Genomic DNA, 21,976 nt, shown 5'->3' with positions numbered 1-21,976 from the left:
GAATGCAAAGAAAACACTTGAAGCATCAAACTCAGGGGAAGGTTTCGCTCGCTGTCCATCTTAGAGACGCCTGATGGTGCTGAAGGGAAACAGCACACCTTAAATCCTTTATGCAGACCCTTTCCATTTGGCAGAATGATGATCCAGACAGACAGAGATCGGCCTCAGAAACCCTCTCTGCTGCATCACTTACCACACAGACAAAAAGACCAGAACAGCTGTGACAGCAGAGTCCGTCTCCAATCTGACGTTTGAAAAAAAACCTGAGTTCACCCATCAGTCGACAGCCACAGAATATATTGTATTAGCCTCCTGGATTTACACTTGACAGAAAGCAGCTGACGTTTGTCAAGTTCTATCATTCTCAAAATTTTACCATTCACTGCATTTTAATTCAACTTTAGGTAATAATTCTTCTGTTGGGTTTTTGACAAGTAGCAGAGCTTTGGAGTAGTGTTGTTATGAGTGGATCCCCGTGACAGCTTGGAAGCAGGGGGGCAAGGCTACCGGTAAAGAGCCAAGCAGCGCAAATGGAGAAGATGACAGCAACCTGGTAAACATGGATGTTAACACGCATGATTTATAACATTCAAAAACAGCATAAATGGAGGTAATGTAGTCAATACATTGGAACATGCATTGTGTTTGGTGAGCATTTTTTAGTCTGATTTGTGTTTTCTGTTACAAAAAAAGTCAACTGCCTTTCATTTTCCCCCTTAATCATTCAAAACATGTTAGATTCTCGGACGATTTCCATAAAAATAGGTATCGTTTTTCCATATGTGGGCTCACACAGAAGGGCAAAATTCACAGACGGTGAGTGCAAGCTGTGACATTTAATGTTTACACTCTAAAACCCATAAGACTATAATCACTTTACAGCACTGACACTGATACCACCCTCTCTGAGCACCACTTGTGTTGATCTTACAGCCACATTAGGATTTTATGACATTTTAAAAAGACAAAGCAGTGGGAATATTAAAATACTGCTGCGCTCATTCAAAAGGCTGCTTACACTTCTGAAATATCAAACCTTTCCAAATGACGCAACAACACCAAGTGTCTACCAATGAACTCAGTTTCAACTTACACATTCAAACAAGCTGTAAATATTAGCTAAAAGTTCAGTCTGACTTTCTGTTCTGCAGCAGCAACCCACTTAAAGGCCAAAGACCAGACCATCTGAAAGTTCACAGCTTTTTTTTCTCATCCACTTCAGAGCCAAAATATGACCGGCTATTTATAGCAGCATCCAGCAACAAATCTTTCCCATTTTAGCAAACAAACATGCAGCTTGTTATCTCTCTGCCCCCTCAACATTCATGTGGACTATGATGGACTCGGTCCTGTCGCTACAACAGAGTAGAAAAACTGTGTCAGTTTAAAGAGATCTACCCTGAAAGTTCAACCGTTCACAGCTCATGTCTTCATTACCTCCTCGCTGACACCTTTGAAACTTAATCACAGAGGAAAAGCTGCTGGAGTAAATAGCTGTGGGAATGATGACAGACTGGGCAGAAAAGAAAAAAAAAAATCAGGTGTGCAGCGTGTGAACCTGTTTTTATACTCCACACCTACAGAAACCACCATGTAAACATCCACAGAGGTCAAGCTCATAAATCCCAACGCAGAAGGTGTTATCAGGAGCAGAAAGCACTTCAGACTCTCTTTTCTCACCTTTGTCTATGTGGTGAGGCTGTATTCAGAGGAAGATCTGCTGCATGCAACAGCTTGTAACCGACACTTAAGGAGGACTTTAGGCAACTTTGCAGTGTCTTTAATGAAAGCCAAAAAAAAAGTCAGGACACAAGTTTCATTTATATATCCATACAAAAACAAAGAAGACGCTTTAACAACTATAGCATCTGAAGACTTTTCTGTTTAAAAACACCCTGAATAAATGCCTGAAAACGTCCCAGACAACAGGTATGTAATGTCGCATAAAATTTCCGCTTTATTCCTGATGATGAGACTGACATTTCAGACCCCGTCCTCAGGAGGGCAAGAAGAATCCGGCGGCCATAGCAAGATCCTACAAAACAAACCCATTCTTCCTCTCTGACTGTAACCGTTGAGCTCTTGTCAACTCACAAAGGGTCCAGAGAGCCATAAAACCAGGGCCCAGGGGTCCCATACATCAGCGAGGCTGGACCACAGAGTGAAACTGTCCTATTTTAAACATGTGTGAATGCCTCTCGCTCACCAGGGAGAAAGGACAGTCACAGGGCTGGTAAGAGTGGTTACAAATCATTATGTGATTCATCCAGCATGTGAAATGAGTCCTGCAGGCGCCACCAGCAGAAAGCACTCCGAGCAGTCGATTCAGAAATATATAAAGCTGTGCACGACCAAAAGTGCAAGACAATGGGATTTTATGCCAGTACTTATGTCACGTTTGGATTTTTTCTGCATTCCTCCTGGGTTGCAGGGCAGCTGGGGCGTTTCAGAAATAATTAGAAGGGAGACGATGGTGTGGCTGACAGACGCCACAGTCAAACCTTATTCTTAGCTCCGCAGGCAGATGCACAAGTGCCACAACAGCAGACACCTGCAGACCCGACTCGTCCTGCAGGTTTCACACACAGGAAACTGTTCCCACACAGCCCGTTTCAGAGGCGTAGCGGCTGATAATCATCGCCCTCCAAGCTCGCAATCAGCTGAAAAAGTCTGCTATTAAGTGACAGTGGTCGGAGCGGTTCGGCTGGAACAAGCTTTTCTCCAACTGGCCTCGGCAGCTTTAGTGTCTTTGTGGCCACAGAAGCTCCATTCAGACAGATGACCCACAGCAAACATCCTCTCAGCTCCTCTCCCAAGGAAACTGGGACACCAACTGCTTATTTTTGTGGATATCTAAATAATCATGGCAGCCGAGAGAAAAGAAAAATGCTTTTCTTGGTTGCCATGGAGGGGATTAAATGAGCAATATAAAAGGCAGCCTGAGCTTTGAATAGAAGTGTAGAGATGGGATTAGTGGCGTTAGAAGGGCCGCCATATGACCTTCTGACTGTTTAGTTCATTAAGTGCGACACAGGCCTGGAGTGTGTGTTCGTTATCCAACCGTCGTTTAATAGCAGCTCCTCCACACGGATTTACTGCCAGTTTAATTAAGCTCGGGCATCTCCAAATGTCCGTCATCTTTTACTGGTGTCCTGAAAAACAACTCTTAATTCACACAACGCCACAAAGTACGGCGCTATATTTCAAAAAATAACAAAAGGTTTCATTCAAGTCTGTCAAGCTGGATTTAAATGTCGTATGAACTTCTCCTCTGCGCGGCAGGAGTTTGTTTCCTTTAAATCCCGGTTCGCTGTGGAAAACGCTGACACTCGAGTCACCGCAAACATCATCAGTGAAAATGTGGGATCTGGGTGACCTTTCTAGCTGCTGGTCACATGTGAGGGAGGGAAGCTGAGGGGAGGCTCCACGAACGAGCAGAGCAGGGAGACGAGGCATTTAGGGTCCATCTCGGTACTGGCTGAATAATGTCTGTCACACACAGATAAAAGCCATAAATTCAGGACAGGAGGCCACACAGGAAGATTCAGTGGAGCTCTCCAAAAACAATAAGTGGAGGTTTGATGTGTCGCTGAAGTTAAACACTGCAGAAGAAGGTTCTCTAATACCTGAGAGTGGAGCTCTAATAAACACAGTAATATTCTTTTTTTATCTGCAGTGACCATTTACTCTTCCCTCCTTTGTGCTCAGTTTGACTCACTTTTGCTGCTCTGCTCTTCTAAAAATAAACTCATAAACCAACTGATCAAAGCCACCAATGTCCCAGTTAAAAGTAAATCATTACTCTGAAGGGACAACATCAATTCTTCAACATACTCTTGCTCTCCCACTAGTATAATGACACTTGCGGTAGAAGTTTGTCCGTTAGTAACTTATGAGAAGAAAGCGACGGTAGAGCTTGGCCAGATGAGTCCGGACTTTGGGGAAATAATGGATACGGTTTAAATAGCATCACACGGGTCAACTAAACATTACATTTATGCGTTGCCTGCATGGTTCCAAAGTAAACAGCCTTTTCTTGTCAGGTTTACTGATCTCTAACAACAGCAATCAAAATGTATTTTTCTGCAAGAGGTTCCTCTTGAAGTACACATTCTTGGGAAATCAGCTAGTGAGGATAATGGCTGAAAAGTCAAGCTACAAGCAGACAAGTCTAGTTTAACTCCCTTAAGGTATTAGAGTAAAGAAAGTGTAAGAAACAGAAAGAATCGCTGGAGGTTCAACTCTCTGATTATCCTTGAACTTATCGTGTAACATGCAGAGTTCTATTGGGACACTGAATCAAATCTGAGCTTCATATCATGAGCAGATTTCATCAAAATCTGTTTCCATAACATGCCTTTTTTTTAAAATATACCAAAGATGTATTATGTGCAGTTCTGTCAGGCAAATATAGTACACGTCTCACTTAAAAATTCACGGAAATTGAACCTTTTGCTCTAATCAGATTCTGTAAAAAAAAAAAAAACAACAAAAAGTTCTGCGCTCCTCAATGCAAATGAGAGGCTACGAGTCACTCACCTGCGACAAATAGTCACTTGACAAAAATTGAGAGTAAAAATGCAACAAGACTCAGAAACTACGTAGAAGTTCAGAGGATTAATCTGGCAGATGGTCAACAACAGATCTGATGGATAAATATCAATATAGAGACCACAAAAGACACAAAATCATCTTTTTTCTCTCTATATTAGGTAATACCAGAAGTATGAACACTCCTGCCAGATGCTTCATGTTCGATTGTTGCGTTTGTGTAATGAGTCACACAAACTCACTGTAACTGCGTCTGAACAAGGACAGGCTGACTCATGCGTCCTTGTAAATGTGTCCGTCTTACAGGTGTCAAGATATACGTGTTGGACGGATGAACGCTCGCCCCAGGAAATAATTACAACATGACTAATGTGACTGTGAACCAGCCAGTCCCACACTTCCTAGACTTTCTACCACATGACACATTCTTCTTATCAGTGCTTTTGTGTTGCTCGGACATGTCTCATAATTTCAGCAGCAGCCAACTTCTTTAATTGTTTTGTCATCGAGTTTGTTCATTCCAATGCTACAACCAATGGATGTTTTCTTTATGAAACAATCTGCAAGTTACTTATTTCATTTCGGGCAACTATTAAGTATTATTTTCGCTGTCAGTTAATGTGTAGATTACTTTCTCAACCAATTAATCAGTTGTTTGGTCGATGAGGTGTGGCATTTAAAGCCCAAGATGACACTTATAAATGTCTGCTTTTGCACACAAATAAAAGATATTCAGTTTCTGTGTCAAAGAGGAGCAAAGAAACGATTTGTGAGTGAGCGTAAATGGGTGAGAAACACAAGATTTTTACAAACACTATGCAATCACTGAGTATTTACCATAAAAAACAGAAAACAATCACATTTCAAACTAAGGAATCCAAGGATATTGACTATTATTCCTAAAAAAAAAGGGGACTCAAACCAACTGATCGATTATCAAAATAGCTGATTAATAAAGTAAGTACCAAGTAGCTGATTACAAGTCTAGAAAAATGCCAATTAATATTCCAAATCAGCCTTTTTTAATCTCCAAATGTTCAATTTTCTGGCAAAAATGACACAAAAGCAGCAGATCTTCACATTTGGAATAAGCAAATGTTGGTATTTTTGCTTGATACACAACCTAAACAGTTACCCTATTGCAAAAAAAACTTCTAAAAACCCATTTTTCCCCCCAGTCTGCTAGAGGTAAACACTGAAAATATACTTCACACTTTGCCTCACCTGGACTGAGACAGGGAGGATCTACTGTGCAGACAGAGCTAATAAAGCAGCAGTGTATGTGTGCAGACCACCTGTCAGGATTAACCCTAATACTGTGCACATCCTACCTGTCAGGTGTCATTACTGAAAGAGAGACACTTCAAGGAAAAAAAATAACATTATACTCTATCACAGGGGTAAAGAGTTGGCTACTCTTCAGTCATGATGTTGTGTTTAAAGACATTTATGATCTCTAGAAACACAATTATGAGCATTAAAGTGCACATTTCTTTCTAAGATCTTCTCCCCAAACAAAGGAATCAACTAATTATAAGGTGGAGCTGCTGTGGAGGTTTAAAATGAACAGAATCACAGATTAGAGTCACTTTGTTCATCTCCATCCATGTACTCACCAGGGCTCGCAGGGAGGACTCGTCCAGCGCTGAATATGTCTCCAGGGACATTTTCGTCTTTCTGCTCGGCCTCAGGTGAGTCGAGAAGCTCTGATGTGGTTCCCTGGTCCGCAACGTGTTCCACCTGCACGACTCGCTATCTTGTTTTTCTTGCCTTATTCTATCTTTCTGCAGTTTCTCTCAAAACTTAGTTTCTGTTGCGAGTCAAAGAAAGTGAAGCAGTATCCGGCGTGTTCAGAGCATATTTCGGTCCTCTTCAGTCGTCTCTGGAGCAGCAGTGAAAGCAGAAACACTCATACAAGTGGACGTTGGCAGCTTTTTGAACAGAGGATTCCCACTCAAAGGTGTAACTCCGCCCCTCCGGGTCTCCGGCTGCTCCCGGCGCTCATTCAAAGCGCGCCGCTGTGTGGGAGGACGTGAAACAGCGACTCGGTATGGAGGGTGATTAGTGCCACTGTCTCACATCGACTCAACTCTGTTCTTTAGACAACAAAGAAAGACTTGGATTTTTCATTTTTATTTATTTAGACAGAACAAACTGGGAATCATACGCTAGTCAACCACACATTCCTGTGGAGTTGAACAGAGTCAGACCATTCTTTAGCACTAACAACACATTATGCAGAATGGTCTGTCTGCACCTAGTTATCATTCTTATCATATAGAGGGAAAAATTAATGCTCTGGCTCGTTTGTATTTCTTTAAAACAATCACAATTATCCTGGGCAATTCTAAGCCCAGGATGCAGCGATGGTGCCCCCTACAACTGTTGACAGAGAAATTGTTTTGGTGGAACATGTGCATGCCGGGAAGCGAGCAGGCATTTAAATGGTTTATTTGCTGAAAATAATCAATAAGTAAACATGCTAGCAATGCTACCTTATTGCATGGTTCAAACCTCAGGGTTTCTGAAGAAATCAGTCAGTCAAATGTAACGCTTTTTAATGCTATAATGTAGAAATTTTAATGCCATGACTGTGAACTCAACAAATTACACGGGTTTGTTTTTTTTTTGTAAAAGATGATTCTTATATGAAAACTGTCTCTACATTTCACTATTTCTGAATCTAGAAACTACCCCTGACCACCCACAGGCTGTAGTCATTTTCTGAAATCCACGTTTTCTAGCCATTTTTGCTGGAATTTTTGCCATTTCCCAGCTCTCCTCCACCTGCCGGCCACTTTAAAAACATGAAATTTTTGGCAATTTGTACCCCACCGGCTGGAACAATTATCGATATAGTTCGGCATGTTTACACAGATGCACATATCTGACGAATCGCAGTTTATAAGTATATATTATATTATTATTGTCAAATATTTTCTTTAAAACTGCAGAAACAATTTTAAATGCCACTGAAAATCAAACTTAATGATTTTTAATGCCATTTAAGGCTTTAATTTTTGCTAAATCAACTTAAAGACTATTAATGCTTTTAATGCAGAAACCCTGAACCTTCAGCAAAATTTTTAATTTTCATGGTATAGGTGGTGGCTGTTGGTTCCCATAATGAAGGGTATTTTGCAGACAATCACACAGATGGTGGAAGAAGAAAGAAAGCTACATGAAATGTAGTTAATGACAAGCTTTGCTGTTGACGCCTCTGACCCATCAAGGCATGAATATGGGACCTCTGAGGCTCTTCAGAGGTGTCTGGCATCCATTAGATGCTTGACTGGTTTGGGATCTGGAAAGTTTAGATGCAAGGACTTTAGAAGTCCTTGTGTTACTCGAGCTGCTCCTGGGCAGTTTTGTAGCGTGGTAGGGCACATTGTCCTGCTGGGGTAAGGCTGTTGCTGTTGCCATGGGGAGAGTTCTTGGTCTTCAATAATGTTTAGGTGGGTGGTACTTGTCAAAGTGACATCCACATGAATGCCGCGACCCAAGTTTTCCCAGCAGAACATTGCAACAAGATGAGTCTTGATCAGCTATGTAGACTTTAGGTACAGGCCTATCATTTCCTCCATGCACTTTACACAGATTTCAACTCTCCTATCAAATCCCCTCCATGGCGGGAAACAACCTTCAAGCAGCACCCCACCACGATGACAAAGTCAAGGTTTGTCAAAGATCTGGATCATGCAATAAAGCAGCGCTGCTTCTTTTATTGAATGTTTCACCACAACAATTTCCCCATCACTGATTTACAAGGGCGCCATTACCCAAGATGAGTGTAACTGGTTAAAAAAAAATACAATGGGAAAGAGTGTTTTTTTCCCCCGTACAGGAAAACAACAGTGAGGTCTAGCAAAAGCAAAGCAAAACCCCGTATGACTAGAAGGGAGCTACAGGAGGGTTTAGCAGTCGTAGGAGTGATGGTGCACTGTTCTACTCTGCAGTGTGGATGAACAGCCAGGACCTGAAAGTGTAAGTCATCAAAGGGAAACTCAAGTGTGATTTCATTGCAAAAGTCAACGAGTGCAGTACATCAATATAGCCAGAGCTGTTCTGGAAACCAGCGCTGTGCACAGATGAAGCTGAAACTCAGCCCTTTGACCACTATGATCGAACACGTGTTGAGAGAAAAAGTGAGCAGCCTTTGATTTACGGAACACTTTGCCAACCGTTAAGAGTAGGAGCGTAAATATTCTGCTTTGGGGCTCTGTGGAAGAAAGGATGCCCTTTACAGTGCTGTACGAACATCACGAGAAATCTGTGGGTAGATTTTACAAATGCTGCAAGTACAACACAGACTGAAAATTATTTCAGAATTTAAGATGATCTGTAAGGATGAGAACACCTAATTCAAGTTTAGAAACTCTTATCTGGCTGCAAAAAGCTTCTGCAAATGGTGGTGTCTGCAAAACAGATGCCACATTTACTGTTTAATTTTTGGCCTGCTTTTTAAGTTAAAGAAATAAAAAGTGACAGTTTTAATGTGTGTTTGCTGCTGTGTTGTAATTATCTCCTTTCACTTCAAAAATCCACAAAACATGTAATTTTCCCAGGGATGCCCCGGCTCTTGAAAAAGAAAGGAGATAGAGAGAGGATGGAAGTAAATGCAACAGAGGCCACAGTTTATATTTGAACCTTCAGCATTGAGAGATTGCGGAGTATAAACTAGTCCACAGAGTTTGCAAGGAGCCCAAACTTTGCTGTCGTTGGCTTTATTTCATTCATGTTACCCCTTCACTCTCGCCCTCCTTGGCTGAGCTTATCCTAAACCATAGACTGTATATAAAGATGGACGTAGTATCTGGCTCCAAAACTGAAGCCCACCTGGAAGTGTCAAAAACTTGCAATATCACGCCGTCCGCTAGGGTTGGCTCCAAAAAGCTTTTTCTCCATAGACCCCAATTCATTTTTGGAAAAAATAAAATTTGATAAACTGATTTTCTACAGCTCAAGATTTTTTTCCTGTTAGTTTTCATGGTCAAAATGAGAGATCAGGTGGCCGATTTTAAAATAAAGCAATACTGAATTTTAAATAAACCGTTAAAGTTGGTAGAGCCAGGGGGGCGTGGCTATACTTGATTGACAGTCCCATTGACTGGTCCTGCCCTCTCCGGTCCAGCCTGTTTGAGGACGCGTTTTACGTCACTGGCTCCAAAAAATCCAAAATGGCGACCAGGAAGTAGCAAAATCCGGGCTTCATTTTCTCGGCGTTGAAACCAATGGGTGACGTCACGGTTAGTTCACGCCTGTCCTAAACCAGTGTTGTTGATCGTTGGGACTCTTATCATGGCAGGAGCCAATCACATCACTCCATCCAATCACTTCTAAGAACCCTGTTTTTTTAAAACATCTATTTTTTTCCCCTTTCTGCTGCTCTTCCTCTTCACTCCGTAAATGTTACTACCAGCAAATTGAACCATTTCCACACGCTAACACACATGCACCCAGTCAGCTCCTGTGCTTAGCAGACAGGGAAGAAAAGTGTGTTGAGTTGAAAGACTAAAACTTGAGAAGGCCAAGTCCTGATGCATGCTTATATGTAGAGCTTGCACGCTGCCACTCTTACCACAGAATTTGTTTGTGCCCAGTGTGCTATAACCTTCCTGTCAATGTTTTTTCTACCAATCAGTTGTCTGTATTTCTAGGAAACTTCCTAAGCGAATGGAAATTACAGGCCTGGAAAACACATCGATGGCATTTTATTTCCCATTATGGAGGTTTGACTACTTTTTAAAATGCTTCTCCGTGTGGCTTGCAATAGAATTCTGGTTAACAAACATTTTCTACTTCATTTTCTTTGTCTATTTTGTTGGCCAGGTGTGAAAATACTGGAGCTGGTTTAGTAGAAATAAAGTCTGGAAACTCCAACCGAGTCCATGACCTTAGTGTACTTTTCATAAAAACACATGTTATGTTGATTCTTACAGACATAATTCAAACACTTTCATTTTTGTTGGCAAGACATGATCTTGACTATTTCAGATAAGAACCGCTTTTAAAGACGCCAAAGCAAAATCCCTCCAATAACACTCAGCATGTTGTCTTTTTCATGGTTGGAATAATCACAACAAAACCAATGTGGGACTCTGGCGTGACAGAAATACTGGTGTCCTGCCACATGAAACATGCCCTTCTCCTGCAGCATGTATTATCCTTCTTGTAGGTAACCACATATAAGAAACAAGCAGCTTCTTAGGGGGTCAACTGGCTGGAAATCTGAGAAATAAAACCAGACAGTTGAGCTTTACTTCTTAGCACGGTTTGGTAAATCACCGGTTAACTGAGGTTGTTTAGATGTAAGTATGACACAACGCTGACTAAATACAAACCATTGATATCTTCATTAAAACATTTAATAATCACGAAACTGGGAGCATCAAGACAGTTGTTCTGAAACAGGAGGAGTCAGCTGAAGTCCAACTAAACACCACATCAGGGGATTCCACTGCTCAGCCGCTGCTCTCTACTTGAGGTTGTTGGTCAGAAAAGCAAAAACTGCAGACTCAACCATCTGTGATTGCCTAGTTTATATGCATGTCTAAAGTGGACCCTATATGTTACACACAAAATACATCTTATCAATCTTAAATCTTATTCAGAGGAGCAAAACAAACGCTTGTCATACTACTGAGACAGGAGACAGGTTTCAAAAAACATCTCAACATAACATCACATATATAGATATGTAGGTACAATTTCTTTTAAAAAAATCTAAATATTATTGAGTAGTTACAGACAAATTATTAAAGACAAATGTTCAACAGTATAAAAGACAAATGTTCAATAATACCGTTAATCTGTTCTCGGTCAAAGATGCATAAACTTATCAAATCTGTTCCACAAGCCCTTTTTTTTTTTTTAACAAAATAAACTATCAAAGTGCTTCAGGTTACACAAAGATGCAGAAACCGATGGGAACACTGAGAAATACTCTGAAGTAACTGGAGAACAGAGGTGAAAACAAAACGTCCTTGGCTGAAGTAAGAAGGTAAAGATTAAGTTCGACAAATGCACACCGACAAAGCCATGTGTCTGTCTTTGATGTTCTTAATCAGCCGCGGCACAACTTGTAGAGTTAATACAAAAAAAAAAAATCTAATTCAGAGTAAATTATATCCATCTTAGAGTTTATCTGTTAAGGCTGGAAGTTAGACAATTAAACAATTGTAACAAGCCTTGATATAAAGCAGAATACGCAGGAATAAACCAAATTACTTGTTTCGGAGCCGATAGTAAAATTCTTCAAAATATAAACCGTAAGTTGCTGATACTCCCACAGGCACTTAGCAGATAGGTAAAGGTTTCATTTTCAAAAGTGTGCAAAAAAGATACATGAAAAGCAGAGCAGGAGATTTGGTTTGTCTATTTCTCCACGGGTTGCAGCTCTCACTCTTCCTGCTGCTCTTCATTCTGCTTCTTGGGTAACTGCAAACATAAAAAAACACCATTAAAAGTCATCATTTTACAGACAATTAAAAAGTCAAGTGCAGAAAAAAATGAAGCAAAAAATGCCTCATTCACATTTCAGCTTCAGATCAATTCCAGCAGGGTCTATTTACTTGAAAAAGAAACTTGCTTGCTTTTAATTTTGCACTAGATTGTATCTGTTCTTTATTCCTCTTCTACCTCTGGACATCTTCAGATTTATCACTGTTCTTCATTCCACCGAGTTAAAGCCCAAAAGCGATCTTGCATTTTTTATTACAATCCCAAATACCTTAAAAAAATCCATCTAATTATCTGTTTAGATTCCCCTTTTACTTTTAACAGTAATTAGGGGATGACTGGCCTGTCTTGTGCTCGCTTTTACTTACTTTTGTTTCTTTCATTATTTTACAGATATTCTATGCTAGTATGAATTAACATCAATCCTTTTTGCATATCTGTGTTCTTACTGAACTGCAATGCATAAAAAATCCCCAAATTTTGTCTCCGTTTAACATTTTGGTCAACACTTTATATCCCTGTGGCAGTTTTTCTGTTTGGTTTTGTAAAGTCTGTAAACTGTGCAGACATTTTTGAATAGTAGTGCACATGTCTGTCCTGTTTTTGTCTGTGCTGGTATTTTTCTGTTGCTGGAATAATTTCTTGTTAACAGAAGGGACTGAGAACATTTAACAACTGGTTTAAAAAAATTGATTTGGCAAGAAAAATTCAAAAATTTAGAATACAATTCCTGTTGGCTTTTTCAGTCTTTCACAGTTGGTTTACATAAAAATGAAACTTCTTAAACAGTGTTAAAGCTTTGAACGACAGAAGTCATCTGATTCTGCTCGACTGATAAAGGTGTTTCAGACCTACACCAGTTTTTAATATTTTAGATCACCTAACATCGAAAGGAAGTAAAAAAAATAAGAAGAAGAATGGCAAAAAGGAAAAATGACACCATTGCAATGAACAATTTCATGCAGTTGTTCATATTTTTCCCCAACCTAAAAGCTTGAATATACAGAAGGTGATGATGTGTTTTTTCTTTCATTTGGACCACGACACACACAATGATCAAACCCACAGGCAATCCTGTTCATCCCCTACAGAAAACAATAGAAAATGTCAGTGTACCTTTGATATTGGATTCCTTCTGTTCCCTCTCCCTTCTTTATTTTCTGGGAGATGAAGTCTGATGGACACAACATCAAATCAGATTGTTTATAATAGGCTAAAATACAGCAAAAATAATATTCATGAAATTCTAAATTGATCAAGTCGAGCTGAAGTAATTCCAATGAATTTATTGCTTTTACCCCTTCATAGACGCAGCACCGGCTTTGTCGGTGTCACAGAACGGTAAATGAGCTCCTTCTGCTTCCCTGCCCTGCTGAGGTCTGTTTTTCACAGAAACGTCAAAGTTGGACGTCTTCCTTTGACTCGGGAGGCCGATGTAGCCTCTCTGCTGTCCCCTCAGGTTGTGTCCTGCTGCTGTGTCCCTGTCATATCCAAAGTCCTCCTCCAGGAAGTCGACTATAGGTTTGAGAGTATAAACAGGATGTGTAAGTAAACACACAGGCAGACAGAGATCAGACAAAACAGACAGTCCATGCTGCGCCGACACCACAATCACCTAAAATAGCTTTTCCTGAAATACAAATGTTGTGTGTTATGATGTTTCCTGTTGCAATGACCGAAGTGTTTAAGTGTTGTACCTTTAGTTTATTTTTGTTAAGAATTCCTCTGATTGAACATTTTGTATCTTACAAATTTATTCAATTACATTTACACACATTTAAAAAGAAACTACTAATCCACCTTAATAAGAACAGACAAAAAAATTCACATATTCAAAAGTTAAAAAAAACAAAAGATAAAAAATGCAAGTCTCTCCAAAGGCAGACTTTATGAGGGGTTAACTGTACTAAACAGTTAACGGACTGTCAGACTGAAGCACAATTCATCTCCCTCCATGTATTATTATATATGATTTCTCAGATTCAATTCTGTTTGATGTTTTGCACAAATATGGCAAGCAATGCAGAGATCTGGAACCATGCCAACGAGAATGGATTTGTTTTTGATTCATTTTGTTGTTCCTGCACAATGAGAAGTTATTTCCTGTTCTAAGAGAACCCTCTTCTCTCAAGTTTCCATGTAACAGGGTTGTCACATCCCATGAATTATCATAAATGTCTACTAAAGACACTATATCATGTCTGTGTTGTCCTGATGCAACACAGAGCTATCTTCTCTATCCGTGTCTTTTAACCTGTGTTGTGTTTGAGGAATAAACCTGAAGTGCTTGTAAATCAGTCACACTTCCCTTTTTGTAAACTGTTAAAACATTGAGGTACAAAGTCTGTTCAGTATTTGTGCCTGCTTGTGCTTCTGCCACACTGCACAAGCTGTAATCAGATTTCTCATAATTTTTCCATAAATAATTCACGTCAGCATCACGTTTTTAAAATATTTGAACAAAGTTCATATCTTACCTTGGTGTTTTAATGTCCTCTGAAAATCTGGAGACATCTGCCCGAAGGCGTCTTTAGCTGGGCTTAGAGGTTTTTTGATGGATGCTTTTGTTATATTATTCAGTGGATGGCCAGCCTGAGGTCGCATATCACATTTGTCCTGGACATAAAAACACACAAATATCACGTACCCTGACAACAATACATATTCAGGAAGAATCTTTAAGGGAGATTTTTTCAGCTTTAAAGTGGAAATCTTTACAGATTAGTTATTCAAATTGCATTAAACTGCCACTAATAATGCCACATTTTTTTAAGATAACCTAAGATGTGTCTGAATAATTTTCTAATACGATCATTAACATCCAGTGGCTCGGTGACTGATGACACACCTGATGGTGAAATACAACCGCCTCTTCCAGAGCGACTCCACAGAATTCACAGGGAATGACCACATCGCCCTCTAGTGGACTGGCTGGGGGACTGTAGGAGGCTGGGGACACTGAGCGAGGGAAGGTGGGGATGTTGGAAGCGAGAGTGTCAGGAAAGCCGTGCATCAGCCCTGGAGCATTCCTGCCCATCCTGTCCTCTTTAGGCGGAGACGAGGGCTGCTTGCTGAAAGACGCAAAGGCAGAAGCTGGACTGCAGCCAGTCTGAAACAAAGAAAAGTTTACATCTAACATTAAACTGCTCGAGTTGAGCCAGAATGTTCCTTCTACATGAAGATAAGGGACAGTTGTTCAAACAGGCAAAGGCGTTAACTGGACTGTGAACAGTAATAGATAAAGAACGGTACGCAAATGCTCACTTGCTATCTGATAATTTAGTGCGGACAGGTTTTAGAACGTTAAACAGAAAGCAGTGTGAATGTGAGAGAGAAGACAAAATGTCAGCTCAACTTAGTAGGCAGGGTGAAAAATTAATTTACTTTTTCTTTAAACAGTCATTGTACCAGATATGCCTAAAAGTTAAATTGATCTGTAGTCGTTGGAGGAGGTCACCAGTGATGTTGCAGAAATAAAAAAATAAGAATGAGATACGGTGAATTATAACCTGACTCTTTAAGAAACAACAATGAATAGCTCCAAAACAACAATGCAGACAACAGTAAACAAATATCAGTTCTCAGTCACTGGACAGAAGACCAGTCAGGCTGGCTCTGGCTGTTTTAATGCAGCTGTTGTTTGGTCATATATAAGAATATGATGCACTGATGTGGAATCACAAACTGTCTTTCCTGTGTTGTAGACTAAAACAGCTTGGCAGGTATTTCTCAAACAATAAATGTGTATTTTACTGTAATATAGACAAAAATCGTCAATGGAGAGCTCGTTTATGATGTTTATGTTTCACTGATAAAAGATTTTTAAACCCAGGAGAAACAAGATGTCTATCGGTTATCTGGCTACCAACGTTAACCAAAAAACAATCTGAAAGACAAGATAAATGCAAATTAATTCAAACTACAACATGAACAAAGGCTCCTTACAACTAACAAGCTTATAATTATTGGAATGGAGGCTTAAATGCAAATATTATTTCTTACTTTGAGGCCCTGAACCCCAAAATTTGAAAGTAGATTTAAGAGGTATCTTGTCTTTAAAAAAAAAAAAAAAAAATCAAAATTATCAAAGCCAGAAACTAAAACAACAGCAACCAAGAAACCATGAGCGACTCACGTGAAACCAGTAAGACAAACATTATAGGACTATTCAACTGAACTGAGGCCTGTGTTTACAAAGAGCAGATACAAGTATGGAAAGAACGGAGAAATCTAAGTAGTAAAATATCAGCATCATTTAGAGTCACCATGCGATTTTAGTTACACTGTGGGCACTTGGAAAAATGCTGTGTATGTTGATTATGAGTTTGTTTTTTAATATTGTATAATACATTTTAAAAAATTAATTACTTATAATGTATGGCATTACAACTTTCTAAACTCTTTCTACTTTGTGCCATAGTTGTGGTGTTTCTATAGAGGTTGAAAAATGAACCCACAATGAGCAACAATGTGACGGGGACACGCTGTCTGGAGGATAATCAGCTGCTCATTTGTATTTTTTTCTACTGCTCAAGTATCGTAAGGGTGCCATCCCAACAAGAAACATTTGTTTTCTAGCTAACTAAGATGAATCATGTCATCTCACAGCTGTCAGAAATGTAAAATCAGCAAAAAACAACAAAAACTGAACAGTCTTATTAACACTGAAAGTAAATATTCTACTAGTCTACTAATGTGGCACATGTCAGTCCTCTTAGGCGATCTGGTAATCTACTGTGATTGCGGTGCTTTTGTTTATATGAGATTGAGCTGAGTGACCGTTTTCCAGAAGGTTTGTAGGCGTGCCGTTCACATTTTTAGACTCTGGTCTGCTTCAGTCACAATCTAATTCCCATATTTAAGGTGTCTGTGCCAAAAATGTTAATGTAAACCACAAAAATCATAGCATCATGCATCAGACATTTGAGCAACGATGTAGCAAGAAGCATTCCCAAACCTGATGCAAAATGAGGTCCTCTTCTGGAAACAGCTCTTCACAAAACTCACAAGGCAACATGGCATCTATAAAAACAATTTCACATGATTAACAAACTGGCAGCAGAACAATGTGAAGTATTCCAACTAAAATCTACTTACCTGTTTGATCGTGGTCCTGGAGTGCACTTGAGCTTGTCCCTACAGAGAAGTTTGGGTAGTTGTTGTTGGGTGGAGACAGTGGAGAGTTGACGGAGGTGTTAGACTTCCCAATCTTGTGATCCCAGATGTCATTCCACATGTTGCCCTCGATGCCTCCCCCCATAGAATCTCCATCACTCTGCAGGCTGAGGGCCAACATGTAGTCGAGGCCCGATGAATCCTCATCCAGTGTGTGCTCGCTGCGTGGCCACATGCTGCTGCTGCTGCTGCTGCTGCTGCTGTTGTGCTGGAAATCACTCTGCCCCAGCACTAGAAGATAATTTTAGAATCAGCTCAGAAAAGATTTGTAGCTAAAAGCAGCAGCACAAGACAGGTCCAGTCAGTGTACAACAATGGGAGAAAAACATGTTTAAATTAGTAGGATTTATTCTCATGTTGAAAAAATCCCTTCATGGCAAATTCCTACTTTTACATCGCATTGTTTAAGTTCCATATTGCTGTTCAAGCAAACTTTGACACTGCAAAGCACACAGTCCAAACTTGGCAACATGTTCAATGCATTCTTTGGCCCTCTGCCAATGGCCACCTTTGTGTCTATTGCTGAGGCTGCAAAATCTCTCCAAATTAATATTTTCCAGTTGCTTCTGCTGCATCTCAGTTTTTTCAAGCTGACAGACGGTGGCAAATTTTTTCCTGCTGCCACATTTAATTTAAAAAAGTACACTTACAGCGGCTAAATGGTGTGTTCTGTGGTGCAGGATTCTTCCAGTCTCCTGAGGCCTGAGGTGCCCTTGAAGCGTTATAAAGTGGGGGATCAAATGGGCGAGGAAATGACTGATGCTCTGCTGCACTGACGTTGTTGTTCTTGGGGCCTCTCTCTTGGGCTCTTAGGAGGTTTCGGATGGAGTGGGCTTCAAACCACGGACCCGGAGACTGTTCCACTGGACTGCGGCTCATCCTGCTGTTGTTCCTCTCTTGGGGTGGCGTGAGGCTTCCACATAGGACTGGATGCACAGCTTGCTCCCTCAGCATTACGTTGCACTTGCAGTGAGGACAAGGCTCAGTGCGCGTACCACAATAGTCCTCATGCTCTTTTGACTGACTGAAAACAAGCTCTAGCTCACAGTACTGGCATGGGACCAGCCGCTGAGAGCATTCAGAGCTCTGAAAGAGATAATCATCATAAGGAAACACATTTAGAGGATTTTTAGTCAAGGTGGTTGAATATTAGATTTATTAATAGGGAAGGAAAATGGTCTTCAGTACCTGGTGAGCTTCAATGTGATTCTTTTCAATCTTCAAGCCACACTTGCATGTAATCTAAAATGAAAATAAGAGTTTCCGTTACACAGTCTCAGTTTGGCGTTGCTTTGTCGTGAATCGTTTAAGACAAAGACTTGAGGTCACTGGTGGCTGCAGGGATTTTTCCATTGACAGAACTGCTGCATTAGCCAGCCTACAATTAGAATAAGCCAAGGAAGATTATAAACAGTAACTGATACTGATAATTAATATACTTTAGGCAAAAAATGCCTTGTTAAATAAGTAATAAAGCACACATGAGGTCCCCAAATACAGTGAAATCATATCCAGCAGACTGAAAAATAACCAAAACATACAAGAATTCCCTCTATAAAGTTTACTGTAGTGACAAACTGCTATGACCTAAAAATAGCAGTCTGAACGCATAACAATAAGAACAGAGGTTCCTGGTTCATTTCACAGTTTACTGAATTTGGAAGAAATGAACTAAGGTTCACATGTATTCAGTAATTGTTCAGGTCGTGCAGATTACACACGTTTTCCCCTCATCTGATGACAGACTGCACTTTAAAGGAGCACACATCTATCACTGACTTTTTTTCCCAACTTATTTTTTGGCCTTTTGTTAGCTATATTGGATCGGTTAGTAGAGAGGCCCGACAGGGAAGTAGGGAGAAGAATGGAGGGAAGACCTGCAGCAAAGAGTCATGAGCTGGAATGAGCTGCATCAGGGACTACAGCCCCCGTTCATGGGTCACCTGCTCAACCAGTCGAGCTACCTGGGTGCCATCTATCGCTGATTTAATGTGTAAATCTCCAGCACTAGCGTTCAGATGTTACCTGTGTGTGCTCCTGCTGCTTGTGGTCCTGAAGGTCTGCCCGGGGCACTGGTTCCTGGCACACATCGCACAATGCAATGTTTCTTCTGCAGTGAATCTCATGGGTTGTAAAATTAGCCTCTGGAATGTCATGTTTGCTAAGAAAAAATATATAAATTAAAAAGACAAGGAAGATGCTGAAACACTGTGTTCACAATCAATTCAATTTTGAGCTGTAATGACTCATCATTAAGTTGCCATACTGATTCAGTAGTTTAAGTGTATTATTTTTTTTTTATTATTCCTGCCTCTTAGAGGTGAACATTTGTCATCTTAGGCACTGGGGAAACACTGATGGACAGTGTTTGCTATATTCTGATTTTACAAACCAAACAATCGATTAATAGAGAAAATAATCAACAGATAAATCTCCATAGCTGCAGTCTTAATCAAATTTACTGATCAAATATTGTGACTTAGTAAAGCTTACCAGTTGCCACAGAACTGTGTGTTTTCATCTGCCATGACTTGACCAAAGCCTGTGGAGAAACTGTGAGTTAAAATGACACATCAGCTTGTCAGGAGTGTCAAAGGAATGTGACATTTGCTGCTCTTCAAAACAGATAAACATGCACTATTTGTAGCCGCAGAAAGGAATTCGTGATTTACTAGTTCAACAAGTGGCATCTGAGATTCATGGGGTCAAGTTAATTGAAGAGGCACCAACATCTAAGCTCATGTACAAACCCCCATAGATCACCAGGGCTAATGTACAGACAGCTAGCACTGTTAGCACATTAAACTGATTCAAGCACTTTCGGTTTGCTCACCCGGTGTTTCCAGTCAGGGAGCAAGCGTTAGCCGACGACGATAGCCTGGATTAGGAAATGGTTTCCTGTTCGAGCTTAATCGACAAGCATTTTGAACTATCTCAAAAAGTTGTGCAGTGCTAGCCTAGCTGTGCGGGCTTTAGCTAGCTACGTAGCCTAGCATTAAATGCACGGCTAGGAAACACCACGTAGCGACGCTAGCTAACTAACTTTATGTGCTCTTTCCGGAGTCCAGCGGCTAACAAAGCGAGAAGCTAACGTAAAGTCCGGCTGTGCTGCTCCTGCCGCCCGGTCAAAGCAAAGACAACTCCACCGTGTTGATGCTACCCTTAGTCAGCTGATAATATTTAACCAAACTCACACACGGTAGCTAACAACTCCGTGGTAACTACCGAGAAAAACAGTTCGTTATTTCCTCCTTGCTCCGTCCTTCCATCAGATGATTGATGCCCAGAGTCAAGCCTGTCAGGCTACCTGTCACGTTAAGAGAAACTGAACCTGAAGCATCGAGTGACACATTTTTCACTTTTTACCCACATTTTGTTGATGTAAATACATGTTAGAAATTTTAGGTAAACTCTTTTTGCTGTGTGTAACCTGCTTTCAATTTGTGAAACCTTTCTTATTCATGGAAATAGATAGATAGATAGATAGATAGATAGATAGATAGATAGATAGATAGATAGATAGATAGATAGATAGATAGATAGATAGAAAGAATTTGGAAGCTAAGTTTAAAGAGTATTAAGGCTCTCTGACAAAATCTAGTCTAAAGCTAGTCTAAAGATATGTTTGCGGTGATTTTTGTTTTTTACCTGCTTTTATTTTGCCATTTGTGCCGAAAAATAAAAAAAACACTTATTTTTAGAAATAGCAAACAGAAAAAGGTTTCACAAATCAGAGACTATGTTGGGGGACAGACTAGTCCAGATTTGGCTTGTCTATATAAAGCGTTTTTTGTTTATTTGCTATTTTGTTATTTTTCATCTGGACCTGTTCTATGAAGTCTACATGCGAAGAAAGCAGTGAAATATCCCATTTTATTTATTTTATGTATTTATTTTGCATTTTTACAAACAGCAAAAACGTTTTACAGCTTTAAAAATGAGTATTAGACAGCACCTAAAATGTCTGACAGTTTTACATCGTTAAAATCTATGGTTAAAATATGAACTAGGTTCCTCTGTGCTGAAAGTTCCCCTTAACTGTACCAATATGAAACTAACCGCAGCATCGCTGTGTTACGATGTATCGAGATTTTCTTTAACAAGTACAAAACCAAATTAAATTCCATTTTAACAAATAATACGGGCATCTTCCCAGATAAAATGAAACTGGCTAAAGTGATTCCATTATACAAAGCTGGCAATAAACATCTATTCACAAATTATAGACCTGTTTCCTTACTGTCACAGTTCTCAAAGATAATGGAGAAATTATTTGTACAGAGATTAGATGATTTTATTGACAAACATAATTTAATAAATGACAGTCAGTACGGTTTTAGATCATCTAGATCTACTTCCCTGGCTCTTACGGAGCTAGTGGAAGAGATAACAGGATGCATCGATAGAAGAAAATATGCAGTGGGTGTTTTCATTGATTTAAAGAAGGCTTTTGACACGATTGACCATGGGATATTACTAAAAAAATGGAGCAGTATGGTGTCAGAGGGGTAGCACTCACCTGGTTACAAAGTTATATTAGTAATAGGAAGCAGTTTGTTCAACTAGCTAACCATAAATCAATGCGCTTGAACATTACCTGTGGTGTACCACAGGGGTCCATCTTGGGACCTAAACTATTTGTCCTATACATTAATGATATTTGGAAAGTGTCTAATATTTTAAAATTGGTGGTTTTTGCAGATGACACAAATATTTTCTGCTCAGGGGGAGATTTGCAGCAGCTGTTATTAATTGTCAAAAGGGAATTGCTAAAACTAAAGTGTTGGTGTGA

At 40.0% G+C, this 21,976-nt stretch overlaps 2 protein-coding genes across 5 annotated transcripts in view; both read right to left on the bottom strand.

Annotated features, from left to right (window-relative positions):
* The window catches only part of smtnb (smoothelin b), a 49,805-nt gene extending 43,307 nt beyond the window's left edge, over window positions 1-6,498 (bottom strand). Inside the window, 1 exon segment of the mRNA XM_051951123.1 lies at window positions 6,168-6,498. Coding sequence (XP_051807083.1) covers window positions 6,168-6,218 — 51 coding nt within the window. The 5' untranslated portion in view covers window positions 6,219-6,498.
* Window positions 6,499-10,900: 4,402 nt separating this feature from the next.
* trafd1 (TRAF-type zinc finger domain containing 1) lies at window positions 10,901-20,474 on the bottom strand. 4 transcript variants are annotated; one of them, XM_051951084.1, is made up of 12 exons: window positions 20,379-20,474; window positions 19,678-19,726; window positions 19,210-19,345; window positions 18,373-18,426; window positions 17,835-18,270; window positions 17,107-17,415; window positions 16,967-17,031; window positions 14,858-15,118; window positions 14,487-14,625; window positions 13,308-13,524; window positions 13,126-13,183; window positions 10,901-11,988 (listed from the first exon to the last, which is right to left on the bottom strand). In XM_051951084.1, exons 2-12 carry the CDS (start codon window positions 19,710-19,712, stop codon window positions 11,950-11,952), a joined length of 1,749 nt encoding a protein of 582 aa, XP_051807044.1. In that variant the 5' UTR covers window positions 19,713-19,726; window positions 20,379-20,474; the 3' UTR covers window positions 10,901-11,949. The 4 variants fall into 4 exon arrangements, with proteins under 4 accessions (XP_051807044.1, XP_022052061.2, XP_022052060.2 ...); XM_022196369.2 differs by having other exon boundaries at window positions 19,678-19,737; window positions 20,018-20,460; XM_022196368.2 differs by having other exon boundaries at window positions 20,018-20,460.
* Window positions 20,475-21,976: the final 1,502 nt, after the last annotated feature.

Source organism: Acanthochromis polyacanthus, chromosome 7, assembly GCF_021347895.1.
Source record: "Acanthochromis polyacanthus isolate Apoly-LR-REF ecotype Palm Island chromosome 7, KAUST_Apoly_ChrSc, whole genome shotgun sequence".
Classification (NCBI taxonomy): Eukaryota; Metazoa; Chordata; class Actinopteri; family Pomacentridae; genus Acanthochromis; species Acanthochromis polyacanthus.
The sequence above is the reverse complement of the archived record's forward strand: the minus strand, read 5'-3'. Positions and strand labels throughout refer to the sequence as shown.

Bases quoted from the DNA above. Each gene is read 5' to 3' on its own strand.
- trafd1 (XM_051951084.1), bottom strand. From the start codon at position 19,712: ATGGCAGATGAAAACACACAGTTCTGTGGCAACTG. The intron at 18,427-19,209 runs GTAACATCTGAA...TTTTCATTTTAG, and splicing joins AGCAGCAGGAGCACACACAG to ATTACATGCAAGTGTGGCTT. The intron at 17,032-17,106 runs GTAAGTAGATTT...TTGTTTTTATAG, and splicing joins CCAGGACCACGATCAAACAG to ATGCCATGTTGCCTTGTGAG.